Source organism: Oncorhynchus mykiss, chromosome 26 (assembly GCF_057628025.1).
Source record: "Oncorhynchus mykiss isolate SJ-2025 chromosome 26, ASM5762802v1, whole genome shotgun sequence".
Taxonomy (NCBI): Eukaryota; Metazoa; Chordata; class Actinopteri; order Salmoniformes; family Salmonidae; genus Oncorhynchus; species Oncorhynchus mykiss.
Genome location: NC_143047.1, coordinates 41,853,535 through 41,872,101, shown reverse-complemented (window position 1 = coordinate 41,872,101; position 18,567 = coordinate 41,853,535). Strand labels below are relative to the sequence as shown.

Sequence of the window (18,567 nt, the reverse complement as noted above, 5' to 3'; positions counted from 1 at the left end):
ACACTAGGCTGATACACTGACACTAGGCTGATACACTGACACAAGGCTGATACACTAGGCTGAACACACTGACACGAGGCTGATACACTAGGCTGACACACTGACACTAGGATGATACACTAGGCTGACACACTGACACTAGGCTGACACACTGACACTAGGCTGACACACTGACACTAGGCTGATACACTGACACTAGGCTGATACACTGACACTAGGCTGATACACTGACACTAGGCTGATACACTGACACTAGGATGATACACTAGGCTGACACACTGACACTAGGATGATACACTAGGCTGACACACTGACACTAGGATGATACACTAGGCTGACACACTGACACTAGGATGATACACTAGGCTGACACACTGACACTAGGATGATACACTAGGCTGACACACTGACACTAGGCTGATACACTGACACTAGGCTGATACACTGACACTAGGATGATACACTGACACTAGGCTGATACACTGACACTAGGCTGATACACGAGGCTGATACACTGACACGAGGCTGATACACTGACACGAGGCTGATACACTGACACGAGGCTGATACACTGACACGAGGCTGATACACTAGGATGATACACTGACAGGAGGCTTATACACCGACACAAGGCTGATACACTGACACTAGGATGATACACTTGGCTGACACACTGACACTAGGATGATACACTAGGCTGACACACTGACACTAGGATGATACACTAGGCTGACACACTGACACTAGGATGATACACTAGGCTGACACACTGACACTAGGATGATACACTAGGATGATACACTAGGCTGACACACTGACACTAGGCTGACACACTGACACTAGGCTGACACACTGACACTAGGCTGATACACTGACACTAGGATGATACACTGACACTAGGCTGATACACTGACACTAGGCTGATACACTGACACTAGGCTGATACACTGACACTAGGCTGATACACTGACACTAGGCTGATACACTGACACGAGGCTGATAGTGACACGAGGCTGATAGTGACACGAGGCTGATAGTGACACGAGGCTGATACACTGACACGAGGCTGATACACTGACACGAGGCTGATACACTAGGCTGATACACTGACACTAGGATGATACACTGACATTAGGATGATACACTAGGCTGATACACTGACAGGAGGCTTATACACGAGGCTGATACACTGACACGAGGCTGATACACTGACATGAGGCTGATACACGAGGCTGATACACTGACACGAGGCTGATACACTAGGCTGATACACTGACACTAGGATGATACACTGACACTAGGATGATACACTGACATTAGGATGATACACTGACACTAGGATGATACACTGACAGGAGGATTTTTTACAAAACTGGAGTATAGCAATAATTTATCCAACAGTTATGCAGTGAATATGGATGTAGGATGTGACTGCAGTGCTTGTTGGCATGGTTTTCTCCAGGTGCTCAGGAAGTGTTTTCCTGCTGATTTATTCTCAATGTTACCGGCCCTGACCTTCAGTTCTTTCTCCATTTTATACTAGACGAGTGAATCATCTCTAATAGATTATTTATCTCTGTCTGTCTCTACCTCCTGTCCTCTATCCTCTTTGTCTTTAGATGCTGGGGGAGTATAACCACTCAGTGCTGTGCTATGAGCAGGCTCTCCAGGCCCAGCCGGGCTTTGAGCAGGCCCTGAGGAGGAAGCACGCCGTCCTCTGTCAGCAGAAACTGGAGCAGCGCCTGGAGGCCCAACACAGGTAAAGGCACAGCGCCTCACTGCTCAGGGTGTGGTTAGGTTCATAGAGAGTGAGGAACCTTTTTGAAGGGGATTTGATGAGAAGGGAAGTATTGTTGTGGACACAGACTTCCTCTTCATATGGCACAGGTTACAATGCTGAAAATACCCTGAGTCAACAAAATATTATGAACACCTGCTCTTTCCATTACAGACCGACCAGGGGAATCCAGGTGAAAGCTGTAATCTCTTATTGATGTCACTTGTTAAATCCACTTCAATCAGTGTAGATGAAGGGGAGGAGACGGGTTAAAAGAAGGATTGTTAAGCCTTGTGACATTTCCGACATGGATTGTGTATGTGTGCCATTGAGGGTAAAGACAAAAGATTGAAGTGCCTTTGTGTCAAGAACTGCAATGCTGCTGTGTTTTTCATGCCCAACAGTTTCCTGTGTGTATACAGAATGGTCCACCACCCAAAGGACATCCAGCCAACTTGACACAACTGTGGGAAGCATTGGAGTCAACATGGGTCAGCATCCCTGTGGAACGCTTTCAACACCTTGTAGAGTCCATGTCCCCATGAATTGAGTCTGTCTTGAGGGCAACGGGAGCCATTCAATATTAGGAAGGTGTTCTTAATGTTTTGTACACTCGGTGTATAACAGCACAGTGACCTGTCAGTAGGCCTCGGGCTAGCTATATGTGATCTGTCTCACCCCCCCAGGTCTCTGCAGCGCACGCTGAACGAGCTGAAGGAATACCAGAAACAGCATGACCACTACCTGCGTCAGCAGGAGGCCCTGGACAAATACAAGCTACTGCAGGAAGAGCAGATCCTCCGCAACATCATCCACGAGACCCAGATGGCCAAGGAGGCACAGCTGGGTGAGATGCTATACACACACACACACACACACTCGCACGCAATATATACTCACACACACTTGCACACAATATATACGCACACACACTCACACACAATAAACAGACACACTCGCTCGCACACAATATACATACACACTCACATGCAATACACACACTTGAATGCAATACACACACAAGCGCAATACACACTCACAGATACACACACACACAAATACACACAGTGTATATGGATGAGCAGCCATCGTTCATCCATATACTTACATGAACATATTATCATTCACCCCTTTAGATTGTGTGTATAAGGTTGTTGTTGGGGGGGATTGTTAGATGACTTGTTAGATATTACTGCACTGTCGGAACTAGAACCTCAAGCATTTCGCTACACTCGCATTAACATCTGCTAACCATGTGTATGTGACCAATAACATCTGCTAACCATGTGTATGTGACCAATAACATCTGCTAACCATGTGTATGTGACCAATAACATCTGCTAACCAATAACATCTACTAACCATGTGTATGTGACCAATAACATCTACTAACCATGTGTATGTGACCAATAACATCTACTAACCATGTGTATGTGACCAATAACATCTACTAACCATGTGTATGTGACCAATAACATCTGCTAACCAATAACATCTACTAAACATGTGTATGTGACCAATAACATCTACTAACCATGTGTATGTGACCAATAACATCTGGTAAACAATAACATCTACTAAACATGTGTATGTGACCAATAACATCTGCTAACCATGTGTATGTGACCAATAACATCTACTAACCATGTGTATGTGACCAATAACATCTGCTAACCATGTGTATGTGACCAATAACATCTGCTAACCATGTGTATGTGACCAATAACATCTGCTAACCATGTGTATGTGACCAATAACATCTGCTAACCATGTGTATGTGACCATTAACATCTGCTAACCAATACCATTTGATTTGAGTTTTATATAAATGAATATGTCCATTTAGAGCTGGTCAGTTAATTCTGTCTATTCACCTCGGTAAACATAAAATAGGTCATCAATAATGAGTTGTTTTGTTCAGGCAACCACCAGATGTGTCGTCTGGGCCAACAACAGAGCAGCCTGTTCTGCCCCTTGGACCTGCCGGTGCGTTATCACCGTGGAGACCTGTTTGAGCACGTCCACCACATCCAGTTTGGAGAGGAGGTCTCTGTGGCGGGCAGCGTTGCTCTGGTGTCGGAGCCGAGCACCAACCAGACCACCAGCTCACACCTCCACCCCTCCGTGTCCGGAGACCCTGAGCCTGCAGCCCTCTGGGGCCACCAGGCCTCCCCCACCGATGTGAGTTCAGACTGTGTGTGTGTGTGTTTGGCAGGATTTATTAGTGTGTGTGGATAGTGGGCTTTGTGCTGTGTCGGCAGGGCAGTCTAAAGGTTCTGTGGAGCTGACTGCGTGTGTTTTGTCTGTAGGACATTCAGAGGCTGCTGTGGCCTCGGAGGGCAGACTGTGCTGATGAGTTTCCTGTCATCCCCCCCGCCCACCTACTACCCACCTTCTACCTCCCACCTGAGACACAGGGCCCCAGGTTAGTGTGTTAGACACAGGGCCCCAGGTTAGTGTGTTAGACACTGGGCCCCAGGTTAGTGTGTTAGACACTGGGCCCCAGGTTAGCGTGTTAGACACTGGGCCCCGGGTTAGCGTGTTAGACACTGGCCCCCGGGTTAGCGTGTTAGACACTGGGCCCCGGGTTAGCGTGTTAGACACTGGGCCCCCGGGTTAGCGTGTTAGACACTGGCCCCCGGGTTAGCGTGTTAGACACTGGGCCCCGGGTTAGCGTGTTAGACACTGGGCCTCGGGTTAGCGTGTTAGACACTGGGCCTCGGGTTAGCGTGTTAGACACTGGGCCTCGGGTTAGCGTGTTAGACACTGGCCCCCGGGTTAGCGTGTTAGACACTGGCCCCCGGGTTAGCGTGTTAGACACTGAGCCCCCGGGTTAGCGTGTTAGACACTGGCCCCCGTGTTAGCGTGTTAGACACTGGGCCCCGGGTTAGCGTGTTAGACACTGGACCTCGGGTTAGCGTGTTAGACACTGGGCCCCGGGTTAGCGTGTTAGACACTGGGCCTCGGGTTAGCGTGTTAGACACTGGGCCTCGGGTTTGTGTGTGCCAGGTTGTTTGTGTATGCTACCTTTTTGTGCCTGTTTCTAACATGGTGTGTTTTGTATCTTGAAGCCGTGTGTGTGCTGGTCGATTGTGTTGACTCTTAGAGCCTCTTCCTCAGCATGGTTTGTGTAACATGTGATGTATGATATGACATTCATGTATTTGCTGACCTCACTGATGTGTGTTCAGCCTGCAGACGGTGCTGTACGGTACCGGACCCCCTCCCTCCTCCCTGGCTTCTCCAGACTGTGGCCCTGTACTCCAGCCCCCTCCAGCTGACCTGCCTGCCTCTGTGGGCTGGACCTTGGAGGACAAGGAGCTACCAGACCCCCACGCCACCCAGGTCAGTGCGTGTGTTGGATAGGTGGTCTGTAACATCAACATATTTTAGAGACTGGGCTTTGGATTCAATACAATACCATCTTTATTAATCCATTTTACAGAGACAACAGAAATGTGTTTTCTGTCACAGTACCCATCTTCACCACTGGGAGCACCACTGAGTCAGCCACAGAGCAGCCCCATTGGAGCAGGGTTGAAGTGTGTCACTGTGCTGATCCTGTGTGTGTGTGTGTGTGTGTGTGTGTGTGTGGATGCAGGTACTGCTGTCTCGCAGCAGAGGCTGGAGTTTGGAGCAGGCTGGTGCCAGCATAGCCCAAGCCATGAAGAAGGTGAGTGCCGTAGAACAGAGAAACATTGTTTCATATCAGAAATATCCTCCACTACTGTCCTGAGAAATGCGATGGCTTTGTGCTGTTCTGTCAGAATGAACAGCCTTCCACAGTTGTAATAGGAAATGATCCGTCTTCAGACAGTGTACATCCTCCTCTCCTCCAGGCTAGCGCCCCTGGCTGGTTGCTCCAGAACGAGGCGGCGTTGTTCTGGCGGGCGAAGGGTAACGGTACCAGCTCGCTGCAGTGTCTGCGCCACTCCCTGGCCTCGGCTCCGCCCACCCAGCGCCACCTGCCCCTCGTCAACGCTGCCAATCTGCTTCTGCGCCACGGCCTCAGCTCCCATGCACACACTCTGCTGGAGGACGCCCTGGCACTCAACGCCTCTGAGGTACACACACTTTTAACTACTTTATTTAAATGCACAAATCACATTACAATCCAGAAGGATTGAAACATCTCAAAGGTCTTTGTCTGCACGGACACTTAAGGATACAGAAAGCACCGTGTTCTCCAGACAGCCAGGCGACCCCTAACAGCTGACAAGGAGCAGTTCCTAGCCCTCTGCTTTGCTCGAGTCTTAGGCAGGCCTGCAGGCCACGCACTGTCAGGTGTTGTACCTGGCTGAGACTGCCAAATATCAGGACTACTAACAGCTTGCAGCTATATCTGAGGCTCTTCTAGTAGGATACGATGGACTGGTATTTCAGCAATGGTCTGCTCCACGTAACAATCAAATCGCACACTGCTGGAGGACACCTTAGTTCTCAACACCTCCGAGGTGTACACACACACACACACACACACACACACACACACACACACACACACACACACACACACACACACTCCTTTTCTTACATTCATATTCCTGTTCTTGCATGACATAAATCCCGAGTGGCGCAGCGGTCTTTGGCACTGCGTCTCGGTGCAAGAGACGTCACTACAGTCCCCGGGTCGAATCCAGGCTGTATCGCATCCGGCCGTGATTGGGAGTCCCATAGGGTGGCGCACAATTGGCCCAGCGTCGTCCGGGTTTGGCCGGGGTAGGCCGTCATTGTAAATAAGAATTTGTTCTTAATTGACTTGCCTAGTTAATTAAACGTTCAATTAAACCAGTTTTAAAGTGTCATACAGCACCTTTAGGAGTTGTCCACAGTGTTCTCTAATGGGATGTTATGTAATGATATCCACAGTGTTCTCTAATGGGATGTTATGTAATGATATCCACAGTGTTCTCTAATGGGATGTTATGTAATGATATCCACAGTGTTCTCTAATGGGATGTTATGTAATGATATCCACAGTGTTCTCTAATGGGATGTTATGTAATGATATCCACAGTGTTCTCTAATGGGATGTTATGTAATGATATCCACAGTGTTCTCTAATGGGGTGTTATGTAATGATATCCACAGTGTTCTCTAATGGGATGTTATGTAATGATATCCACAGTGTTCTCTAATGGGGTGTTATGTAATGATATCCACAGTGTTCTCTAATGGGGTGTTATGTAATGATATCCACAGTGTTCTCTAATGGGATGTTATGTAATGATATCCACAGTGTTCTCTAATGGGGTGTTATGTAATGATATCCACAGTGTTCTCTAATGGGATGTTATATAATGATATCCACAGTATGGTCCTAATGGGATGTTATATAATGATATCCACAGTATGGTCCCAATGGGATGTTATGTAATGATATCCACAGTATGGTCCTAATGGGATGTTATATAATGATATTCACAGTATGGTCCCAATGGGATGTTATGTAAGGATATCCACAGAATGGTCCTAATCCACAGTATGGTCCCAATGGGATGTTATGTAATGATATCCACAGTATGGTCCCAATGGGATGTTATATAATGATATCCATTCTAATGACTCTGTTTCCCTGCTCTCCTCTGGTCCCCTGGCAGCCCCACACTCTCCTGAGCCTGGTAAGCGTGAATCTGGCCCAGGGCAACGTGACGGGCGCCCTGGACCTGTTCCGCCAGACCCTGGCTCTCTCTGCCAGTTGTGCCCAGTGCCGTGCCAGCCTGCCCCTTCTGCGATGCCTGCAGTTCTACCCATTCCTCTACAACCTGCAGCGCTCGCCATGTCCGCGTGAGTGCCCCGGTTCACCTCTCATGCCATACTTTATTGTCCATTGTTGTGGAAATTAATTTGGGAGGCCTGGGATAAGTGGTACTTGGCTTATTTTATTGTCAGTACCAACCTTCCCCTTTTGACCTCTGTCTGTCTTGTGTAAGGGGTGAGTGACAGTGTTGTAAATTCAACCTTTGACCTCTGTCTGACTATCTTGTCTAAAGGCTTTAATATTAATCAGGTGATCAGCTGCAGTATTGGAGTTAGATTCCAGGTCTATCTGCAGTCTGTCTGTCTGTCTCTCTCTTTCTGTCTGTCTCTCGCTTTCTGTCTGTCTCTCGCTTTCTGTCTGTCTCTCGCTTTCTGTCTCTCTCTCGCTTTCTGTCTCTCTCTCGCTTTCTGTCTCTCTCTCTCGCTTTCTGTCTCTTTCTGCCGCTTTCTGTCTCTTTCTGTCTTTTTCTGTCTCTCTCTTTCTGTCTCTCTCTCTCTCTCTCTCTCTCTCTCTCTCTCTCTCTCTCTCTCTCTCTCTCTCTCTCTCTCTCTCTCTCTCTCTCTCTCTCTCTCTCTCTCTCTCTCTCTCTCTCTCTCTCTCTCTCTCTCTCTCTCTCTCTCTCTCTCTCTCTCTCTCTCTCTCTCTCTCTCTCTCTCTCTCTCTCTCTCTCTCTCTCTCTCTCTCTCTCTCTCTCTCTCTCTCTCTCTCTCTCTCTCTCTCTCTCTCTCTCTCTCTCTCTCTCTCTCTCTCTCTCTCTCTCTCTCTCTCTCTAGAATGTGGGGAAAAGAGGAAAGTGTTTTAAGTGGAGAAATGTTCCTCTCAATAATTGAAGCCGTTAAAAATAGTCCTGCTGCTGCTTTTTAAAAAGTCTATATTTGCCAATCAGACGCCAACCCTCTCACCATGTTTAGAACCTCCACACACACACTTTCTATGTAGAGGTGAAAAGGTGCAGGGTTACAAGAGAGACCCGTCTCCACTAGGAGGTCCAGTTCTGGTTTCTGTATCTGTTGCTTGAACGTCATGCACATGGTTGGAAGGCCAGTGTAGTGTGTGTGTGCTGATGGCTTTAGTGTGTGTGTGTGCTGATGGCTTTAGTGTGTGTGTGTGTGTGCTGATGGCTTTAGTGTGTGTGTGTGTGCTGATGGCTTTAGTGTGTGTGTGTGTGTGTGCTGATGGCTTTAGTGTGTGTGTGTGTGTGTGTGCTGATGGCTTTAGTGTGTGTGTGTGTGTGTGTGTGCTGATGGCTTTAGTGTGTGTGTGTGCTGATGGCTTTAGTGTGTGTGTGTCAACAGAGGGTGCTTTGTGTGTCGGTGAGGAGGATGTGACTCTACATCTAGATGAATGGGAGGCTGGCAGTAGACAGAAGCAGCAGGAGGACCCCACCACCACGGCTGCCCAGGCTCAGGAAGCCCTCCTGTTTGAGAGTAAGACCCTTGTGATTTGGACTATGACTGTATGAAATCAAATGAACAGAACTGTCCATGGAGTTATGCACACTCAGATTCTCAAACATCTGGGTCCTGTTCATTAGGGCACTGTAGCAAAACGTTTTGAAACGGAAAAACTACACATGTCATGTTAAACCCTCCCTGTTTCTGTCCGTTTTCTTCCGTTTGGTACCTAATGAACAGGACCCTGCCTTTCTGTTTGTAACAGAGGTGGTGCTGGACAGTAACGGCTCTGGAGAGGCAAGCCAACAGCCTGGAGGAGGAGAGAGGGATGAGGAGGAGTGGCAGCTGAAGGAGGAGCTGATGGGGGCCTTCGAAGGGGCTCTGGACGTGGGGGGCAAGCGGGGCGACCTGAGGGGCATCCGTGTGCTGAAGAACGACCGGGTGATGGGAGCGGGCCGGAGCGGAGGAGGGCCATGCTTCGGGAACTGTGAGGATGACGAGGGGGCTGAGTGGGTAGGTGTCCTGTCCTGAGTAACTATCATGATGTAATATAGAGACAGACAGGAGGCTGAGTGGTACATGTACTGAGTAACTACCATGATGTAATATAGAGACAGATCGGAGGCTGAGTGGTACATGTCCTGTCCTGAGTAACTACCATGATGTAATATAGAGACAGACAGGGGGCTGAGTGGTACATGTACTGAATAACTACCATGATGTAATATAGAGACAGACAGGGGGTTGAGTGGTACATGTCCTGTCCTGAGTAACCTCCATGATGTAATATAGAAACAGACAGGGGGCTGAGTGGTACATGTCCTGTCCTGAGTAACTACCATGATGTAATATAGAGACAGACAGGGGGCTGAGTGGTACATGTCCTGAGTAACTACCATGATGTAATATAGAAACAGACAGGGGGTTGAGTGGTACATGTCCTGTCCTGAGTAACCTCCATGATGTAATATAGAAACAGACAGGGGGCTGAGTGGTACATGTCCTGTCCTGAGTAACTACCATGATGTAATATAGAGACAGACAGGGGGCTGAGTGGTACATGTCCTGTCCTGAGTAACTACCATGATGTAATATAGAGACAGACAGGGGGCTGAGTGGGTAGGTGTCCTGTCCTGAGTAACTACCATGATGTACTATAGAGACAGACAGGGGGCTGAGTGGTACATGTCCTGTCCTGAGTAACTACCATGATGTAATATAGAGACAGACAGGGGGCTGAGTGGTACATGTCCTGTCCTGAGTAACTACCATGATGTAATATAGAGACAGACAGGGGGCTGAGTGGTACATGTCCTGAGTAACTACCATGATGTAATATATAGACAGACAGGGGGCTGAGTGGTACATGTCCTGTCCTGAGTAACTACCATGATGTAATATAGAGACAGACAGGGGGCTGAGTGGGTAGGTGTCCTGTCCTGAGTAACTACCATGATGTAATATAGAGACAGACAGGGGGTTGAGTGGTACATGTCCTGTCCTGAGTAACTACCATGATGTAATATAGAGACAGACAGGGGGCTGAGTGGTACATGTCCTGAGTAACTACCATGATGTAATATAGAAACAGACAGGGGGCTGAGTGGTACATGTCCTGAGTAACTACCATGATGTAATATAGAGACAGACAGGGGGCTGAGTGGTACATGTCCTGAGTAACTACCATGATGTAATATAGAAACAGACAGGGGGCTGAGTGGTACCTGTCCTGAGTAACTACCATGATGTATATGAAGTTCTGTCCAAACAGTAGCCAGGCCCCAGCCCAACATCCCCCTCTCTGTGTTCCTGGTCCTCCACAGATCACATTCCAGGTGAAGCGTGTGAGGAAGCCCAAGGCGGACAGCCCTGAGGTCTGGGGCAGTGCTGAGGACACCCTGCAGGGGGAGACACTGCTCCCTGGAGGCCACTCTGTTCTGGAGATCAGCGGCCCCACCATCCCGTCCCCCGGGCCCTCAGGTAATCAACAGCCTGCATGCTCACAGACAAACTCACAGTGACAATCTCAATTGTATTTACTTGACTCCTCGTGTCCTCTCGCCGCCTCCTCAAAACCCATTGGAGAAGAAGGCCAGTTGGGAGGGACCTCTGACTTTAACATCCAATGGGTTCTGAGAAGGATATGAGGAATCAAGGAAATACAATTTGAGATTCTCCCATAAAGACAGTTCTCTTAGTCATCATCATTGAACCATACTAAGAAAGTGTGTGTGTGTGTGTGTGTGTGCAGGGCGATGGAGGGACTATACCGGTCTGGGCTGGCCGGGGCCAGAGGAGTGCCAGAGAACACGCAGGGTAGACCTCACCACCGTGGCCAGTACCTGGCTGGCCGTGTCTGCCAAGAACATCGAGTCAGTACCAACCTTCCCCTTTGACCTCTGTCTGTCTTGTGTAAGGGGTTAGGACAGTGTTGTAAATTCAACCTTTGAACTCTGTCTGGTTATCTCATAGATATAACTATATATAGTGTGTGTGTGACAGTGGTTTCCCAACCCTCCCCTGGGGAATCTACCTCCCAGTCCACATTGTTCCAACCCTCCCCTGGGGAATCTACCTCCTAGTCCACATTGTTCCAACCCTCCCCTGGGGAATCTACCTCCCGGTCCACATTGTTCCAACCCTCCCCTGGGGAATCTACCTCCCGGTCCACATTGTTCCAACCCTCCCCTGGGGAATCTACCTCCCGGTCCACATTGTTCCAACCCTCCCCTGGGGAATCTACCTCCCAGTCCACATTGTTCCAACCCTCCCCTGGGGAATCTACCTCCCAGTCCACATTGTTCCAACCCTCCCCTGGGGAATCTACCTCCTAGTCCACATTGTTCCAACCCTCCCCTGGGGAATCTACCTCCCGGTCCACATTGTTCCAACCCTCCCCTGGGGAATCTACCTCCCGGTCCACATTGTTCCAACCCTCCCCTGGGGAATCTACCTCCCGGTCCACATTGTTCCAACCCTCCCCTGGGGAATCTACCTCCCGGTCCACATTGTTCCAACCCTCCCCTGGGGAATCTACCTCCCGGTCCACATTGTTCCAACCCTCCCCTGGGGAATCTACCTCCCGGTCCACATTGTTCCAACCCTCCCCTGGGGAATCTACCTCCCGGTCCACATTGTTCCAACCTTCCCGTGGGGAATCTACCTCCCGGTCCACATTGTTCCAACCCTCCCCTGGGGAATTTACCTCCCAGTCCACATTGTTCCAACCCTCCCCTGGGGAATCTACCTCCTAGTCCACATTGTTCCAACCCTCCCCTGGGGAATCTACCTCCCGGTCCACATTGTTCCAACCCTCCCCTGGAGAATCTACCTCCCGGTCCACATTGTTCCAACCTTCCCCTGGGGAATCTACCTCCCGGTCCACATTGTTCCAACCCTCCCCTGGGGAATCTACCTCCCAGTCCACATTGTTCCAACCCTCCCCTGGGGAATCTACCTCCCAGTCCACATTGTTCCAACCCTGCACCGACACAGCTGATTCAACTAACTAGTAAAATGTTGACTGCCACTGGAGTCAGTTGGGATTCACTTTATTAGGACTGAAAGGGATAGTTGGAGTTTTAAACTCCTTTTTTAATATATATTTACACTGTTAAGATGAACTCTTGGATACCATTTGTATGTCTCTGTGCCGTATGAAGCACGGTCGTGTCTGGAGCAATTGCTCACTAGCCCAGTGACAGGAAGTCTACTGTAGCAACTAGCATAAAACTACCTTCAACTTCCTCCAAACTGTACACATAACATTGGTAACCATGACTTCATCTGACTCTGGGGAAGGAGATAGTTCAACATTTTGGCAAAATAAATATCTTCTTAACATCCAAAGCCACTTTTTAATTAGAAAAATGTCTAAAGTTCTATTCCCCCCTCCCCCGCTGTTCTCTCGCTTCCCCCCTCCCCCGCTGTTCTCTCGCTTCCCCCTCCCCCGCTGTTCTCTCGCTTCCCCCTCCCCCGCTGTTCTCTCGTTTCCCCCCTCCCTCGCTGTTCTCTCGCTTCCCCCCTCCCCCGCTGTTCTCTCGCTTCCCCCCTCCCCCGCTGTTCTCTCGTTTCCCCCCTCCCTCCCGGTTCTCTCGTTTCCCCCCTCCCTCCCTGTTCTCTCGTTTCCCCCCTCCTCCGCTGTTCTCTCGCTTCCCCCCTCCCCCGCTGTTCTCTCGCTTCCCCCCTCCCTCCGCAGCATCACAGAACACATAGACTTTACCACTCCACTCCAGGAGCCTGCGGTGGAGCCATTGTGCAACGCCAACCTGGCTGCCAGCATGCACACCCTGGACCACCTGGCTGGCGTGGCCAACCGCGCCGCCATCCACTACACCGGAGAGAGTCAACTCAGAGAGGTAGGGGACAGAGAGTCAACTCAGAGAGGTAGGAGACAGAGAGTCAACTCAGAGAGGTAGGAGACAGAGAGAGTCAACTCAGAGAGGTAGGAGACGGAGAGAGTCAACTCGGAGAGGTAGGAGACGGAGAGAGTCAACTCGGAGAGGTAGGAGACGGAGAGAGTCAACTCGGAGAGGTAGGGGACAGAGAGTCTACTCTGAGAGGTAGGAGACAGAGCGAGTCTACTCTGAGAGGTAGGAGACAGAGAGAGTCTACTCTGAGAGGTAGGATACAGAGAGAGTCTACTCTGAGAGGGAGGGGGCAGAGAGAGTCTACTCTGAGAGGGAGGGGGCAGAGAGAGTCAACTCTGAGAGGGAGGGGGCAGAGAGAGTCAACTCTGAGAGGGAGGGGGCAGAGAGAGTCTACTCTGAGAGGTAGGGGACAGAGAGAGTCTACTCTGAGAGGGAGGGGGCAGAGAGAGTCTACTCTGAGAGGGAGGGGGCAGAGAGAGTCTACTCTGAGAGGGAGGGGGCAGAGAGAGTCTACTCTGAGAGGGAGGGGGCAGAGAGAGTCTACTCTGAGAGGGAGGGGGCAGAGAGAGTCTACTCTGAGAGGGAGGGGGCAGAGAGAGTCTACTCTGAGAGGGAGGGGGCAGAGAGAGTCTACTCTGAGAGGGAGGGGGCAGAGAGAGTCTACTCTGAGAGGGAGGGGGCAGAGAGAGTCTACTCTGAGAGGGAGGGGGCAGAGAGAGTCAACTCTGAGAGGGAGGGGGCAGAGAGAGTCAACTCTGAGAGGGAGGGGGCAGAGAGAGTCAACTCTGAGAGGGAGGGGGCAGAGAGAGTCAACTCTGAGAGGGAGGGGGCAGAGAGAGTCAACTCTGAGAGGGAGGGGGCAGAGAGAGTCAACTCTGAGAGGTAGGGGACAGAGTCTCTCACATCTCACCAGTCTTTATCATTTCACTGTTCTGTCATGATCCTCAACCGGATTTCCGTTTGTCATTCAGGTTCTACAGAATCTGGGCAAAGATAAGTTCTCCCCTCAGTCCTTTGAGCAGGTGGGCACGCGCATCGCCAAGGTCTTGGAGAAGGTAAGTGTTTGTGAAGGTGGCAGCTGCCAGTCAGGCAAGTCTACAACCCTGTTTCACCCAAATCACAGCATCTTCCGGCAGTATAAAGATGCAGACAAATGAAAGTCTCTCCTCTCCTGAGCAGAACCAGACATCGTGGGTCTTGTCCAGCATGTCTGCTCTCTACTGGAGGGTGAAGGGTCAGGGCAAGAGGGCCATCGACTGCCTACGCCAAGCCCTCCACTACGCCCCGCACCACATGAAGGTAACATGGACTGAGACTTGCCCAATATTAACACACACGTTTGTTTTCCTTTGCAAAACATATTTCTACTGTGTGAACTGCTGAACATGACCCTGTGCTTTAGGGCTGTGTGATAATTCAGTATCTCTCTCTCCTTCCCTCCCTCCTTCCCCGCCCTCCCTCTCAGGATGTACCTCTGATCAGCCTGGCCAACATCTTCCAGAATGCGCGGCTGTGGGAGGACGCTCTGACCGTGGCCCGCATGGCTGTGGAGATCGCCCCACACTTCGTTGTCAACCACTTCACCCTCGCCAACGTCTACATCGCCATGGTGAGCCCACCACCATGGGAACGGAACAGCATTGTTGTCATGGCCTGACCATGAGTCGTCTGGTTCAGGGTCTGTCGTCTGGTTTAGGTCTGTCTGTTGTCTGGTTCAGGGTCTGTCGTCTGGTTCGTGGTTCATGGTCTGCCGTCTGGTTCATGGTCTGCCGTCTGGTTCAGGGTCTGCCGTCTGGTTCAGGGTCTGCCGTCTGGTTCAGGGTCTGCCGTCTGGTTCAGGGTCTGGTTCAGGGTCTGCCGTCTGGTTCAGGGTCTGCCGTCTGGTTCAGGGTCTGCCGTCTGGTTCAGGGTCTGCCGTCTGGTTCAGGGTCTGTCGTCTGGTTCAGGGTCTGTCGTCTGGTTCAGGGTCTGTCGTCTGGTTCAGGGTCTGTCGTCTGGTTCAGGGTCTGTCGTCTGGTTCAGGGTCTGTCGTCTGGTTCAGGGTCTGTCGTCTGGTTCAGGGTCTGTCGTCTGGTTCAGGGTCTGTCGTCTGGTTCAGGGTCTGTCGTCTGGTTCAGGGTCTGTCGTCTGGTTCAGGGTCTGTCGTCTGGTTCGTGGTTCAGGGTCTGTCGTCTGGTTCGTGGTTCAGGGTCTGCCGTCTGGTTCAGGGTCTGGTTTAGGGTCTGTCGTCTGGTTCAGGGTCTGTCGTCTGGTTCAGGGTCTGCCGTCTGGTTCAGGGTCTGCCGTCTGGTTCAGGGTCTGCCGTCTGGTTCAGGGTCTGCCGTCTGGTTCAGGGTCTGTCGTCTGGTTTAGGTGCTTAATTCCCTTCAAGTGTCAGTGGTTGTGAAGCAGGTTATTTATGCTGGTATTGGTAAGTGTGTGTGGAATCTTATGCTGGTTGCGTGTCAGGGGGGTGTGTTGAAGAATGCTAATGCTGCTGCTAATGCTGCTGTGTCAAATGATGACATGAGTATGAATTGTGGTAATTTGTGTAAATACTGATCAGTTGTATTTATTATTCCTTGTTCACTGGTGTGTGTGTCTCTCCAGGAGGAGTTTGAGAAGGCCATGCGCTGGTATGAGTCCACTCTGGAGCTGCAGCCAGAGTTTGCCCCTGCCAAGGACCGCCTGAGAACCATCCAGTGTTACCTGCTAACCAAGAAGGACCGCCGTCTACCCTGAGACGACTCCACAGGAGAAGCCCTCGGCACACACACACCATACACACATACAAAAACATAACTTACGGTAGTTACTCACAAGAAATCGGTTGTTGATTTAAAAACAAAAATAATAATAATGTTTTTTTTAAGTCATTGCCATATAATTTATGTCCAAAGGAATTCAGGGGTTCCATTCGCTGTGACCTCAGACTCTGGTCGTAGGGGGTAAAACCAACCACTTCCATTCGCTGTGATCTCAGACTCCGGTCGTAGGGGGTAAAACCAACCACTTCCATTCGCTGTGATTTCAGACTGGTCGTAGGGGGTAAAACCAACCACTTCCATTCGCTGTGACCTCAGACTCTGGTCGTAGGGGGTAAAACCAACCACTTCCATTCGCAATTCTATTAGGAAGCTTTGGGATGTATCCCGTCATTCAGCCTCCCTGTCCCATAGACTACAGTATATAGAGCCCAGCATAGTCTCATCATTCAGCCTCCCTGTCCCATAGACTACAGTATATAGAGCCCAGCATAGTCTCATCATTCAGCCTCCCTATCCCATAGACTACAGTATATAGAGTCCCATCACTCAGCCTCCCTGTCCCATAGACTACAGTATATAGAGTCCCATAGACTACAGTATATAGAGTCCCATAGACTACAGTATATAGAGCCCAGCATAGTCTCATCATTCAGCCTCCCTGTCCCATAGACTACAGTATATAGAGCCCAGCATAGTCTCATCATTCAGCCTCCCTATCCCATAGACTACAGTATATAGAGTCCCATCACTCAGCCTCCCTGTCCCATAGACTACAGTATATAGAGCCCAGCATAGTCTCATCATTCAGCCTCCCTGTCCCATAGACTACAGTATATAGAGCCCAGCATAGTCTCATCATTCAGCCTCCCTATCCCATAGACTACAGTATATAGAGTCCCATCACTCAGCCTCCCTGTCCCATAGACTACAGTATATAGAGTCCCATCACTCAGCCTCCCTGTCCCATAGACTACAGTATAGAGTCCCATCACTCAGCCTCCCTGTCCCATAGACTACAGTATATAGAGTCCCATCACTCAGCCTCCCTGTCCCATAGACTACAGTATATAGAGTCCCATCACTCAGCCTCCCTGTCCCATAGACTACAGTATATAGAGTCCCATCACTCAGCCTCCCTGTCCCATAGACTACAGTATAGAGTCCCATCACTCAGCCTCCCTGTCCCATAGACTACAGTATATAGAGTCCCATCACTCAGCCTCCCTGTCCCATAGACTACAGTATATAGAGCCCAGCATAGTCTCATCATTCAGCCTACCTGTCCCATAGACTACAGTATATAGAGCCCAGCATAGTCTCATCATTCAGCCTCCCTGTCCCATAGACTACAGTATATAGAGCCCAGCATAGTCTCATCATTCAGCCTACCTGTCCCATAGACTACAGTATATAGAGTCCCATCACTCAGCCTACCTGTCCCATAGACTACAGTATATAGAGTCCCATCACTCAGCCTCCCTGTCCCATAGACTACAGTATATAGAGTCCCATAGACTACAGTATATAGAGTCCCATAGACTACAGTATATAGAGTCCCATAGACTACAGTATATAGAGCCAGAAGGCTGCTGTTCTTTGTTCTGTCTTCAGTGGAGTTGGACTAGGAAGTACAGACAGGACATTGTTTTATTTCACGAATTCACACACATCTTTCCCTCTGTCCTTCATTCCTCAAGGTGTTCACTGAAGAAAACTATATGATGTAACTGGAAACCTGCCCAATTCAGTCACAGTATTGAGGGAAGGAAATCTGCTTTTATTTTATGTGTTGTAAGGGGGGCCCCTACGATTCCTCTTTTCTTTAAGGGCTGAGAGTCCTTTTAGTTTTTCTGGGGATGGTGAAACACACCGAAGGGAAGAGTTTAATTGGTTAGGAATCGATCCAGAAGGACAATGCAGTAGGTGATTTACCAGACAGATATAATCCCATAGATGGTGCTGTTTTTTTTACATTTCTTTTAATTGGAAGAACAGTTGTCATCACACAGTAATTTCTTATGATTAAGAAAAGGTTTGGTAAAGAGACAGAAATGGCTGCTGGTTTGTAACTCGCTAACTAAACGCAGGTTTACCGGGTGGTGGATCTCAAAACCTTTTTACAATTATGGCTGCTTAACAAAATGAATATCGATTTGTCTTGTTTTGCCCTTGTTTTTTTTTTAATCATTCCTATTTATGTGGGGGACCTACAATGAATAAATGAAAATGTATTTTTCTGAAAGGAACGTTAATGCATAGCAACAACAACAAAAAGTTAACTGTAATGTGTTTACGTTTGCTCTTTTATTTCTAGAAATGATTTGTCAGGGCCAAGAAAAAAACACGGTTCACTTTTGACCGTTTTTCAAACTGTAAATCTAACTGTTGTGTACAGTATTAAGGCAGTGGGACATAGAAGTTGATCGGCTCATCGTTTGAATGTATCCATTGTCTTCTTACGAACTTCAGACCTCTCTGGGAAATAAAAAGCGAGATGTTTTGATGCCTTGAAACTTAA

The 18,567-nt window shown here is 49.3% G+C and overlaps 1 protein-coding gene across 3 annotated transcripts in view; it reads left to right on the top strand.

Annotated features, from left to right (window-relative positions):
• Positions 1-18,567, top strand: part of ttc17 (tetratricopeptide repeat domain 17) — a 25,066-nt gene extending 6,499 nt beyond the window's left edge. For all 3 annotated transcript variants that reach the window (XM_090223082.1, XM_090223083.1, XM_090223084.1), the window contains exons 8-24: positions 1,620-1,759; positions 2,464-2,624; positions 3,699-3,958; positions 4,087-4,202; positions 4,969-5,122; positions 5,379-5,450; positions 5,617-5,841; positions 7,378-7,564; positions 8,834-8,965; positions 9,198-9,445; positions 10,756-10,912; positions 11,184-11,304; positions 13,131-13,290; positions 14,274-14,357; positions 14,482-14,601; positions 14,768-14,911; positions 15,892-18,567. In XM_090223082.1, the coding sequence (XP_090079208.1) occupies positions 1,620-1,759; positions 2,464-2,624; positions 3,699-3,958; positions 4,087-4,202; positions 4,969-5,122; positions 5,379-5,450; positions 5,617-5,841; positions 7,378-7,564; positions 8,834-8,965; positions 9,198-9,445; positions 10,756-10,912; positions 11,184-11,304; positions 13,131-13,290; positions 14,274-14,357; positions 14,482-14,601; positions 14,768-14,911; positions 15,892-16,023 (2,613 nt within the window). In that variant the 3' untranslated portion in view covers positions 16,024-18,567. The remainder of the gene's footprint in view (positions 1-1,619; positions 1,760-2,463; positions 2,625-3,698; positions 3,959-4,086; positions 4,203-4,968; positions 5,123-5,378; positions 5,451-5,616; positions 5,842-7,377; positions 7,565-8,833; positions 8,966-9,197; positions 9,446-10,755; positions 10,913-11,183; positions 11,305-13,130; positions 13,291-14,273; positions 14,358-14,481; positions 14,602-14,767; positions 14,912-15,891) is intronic.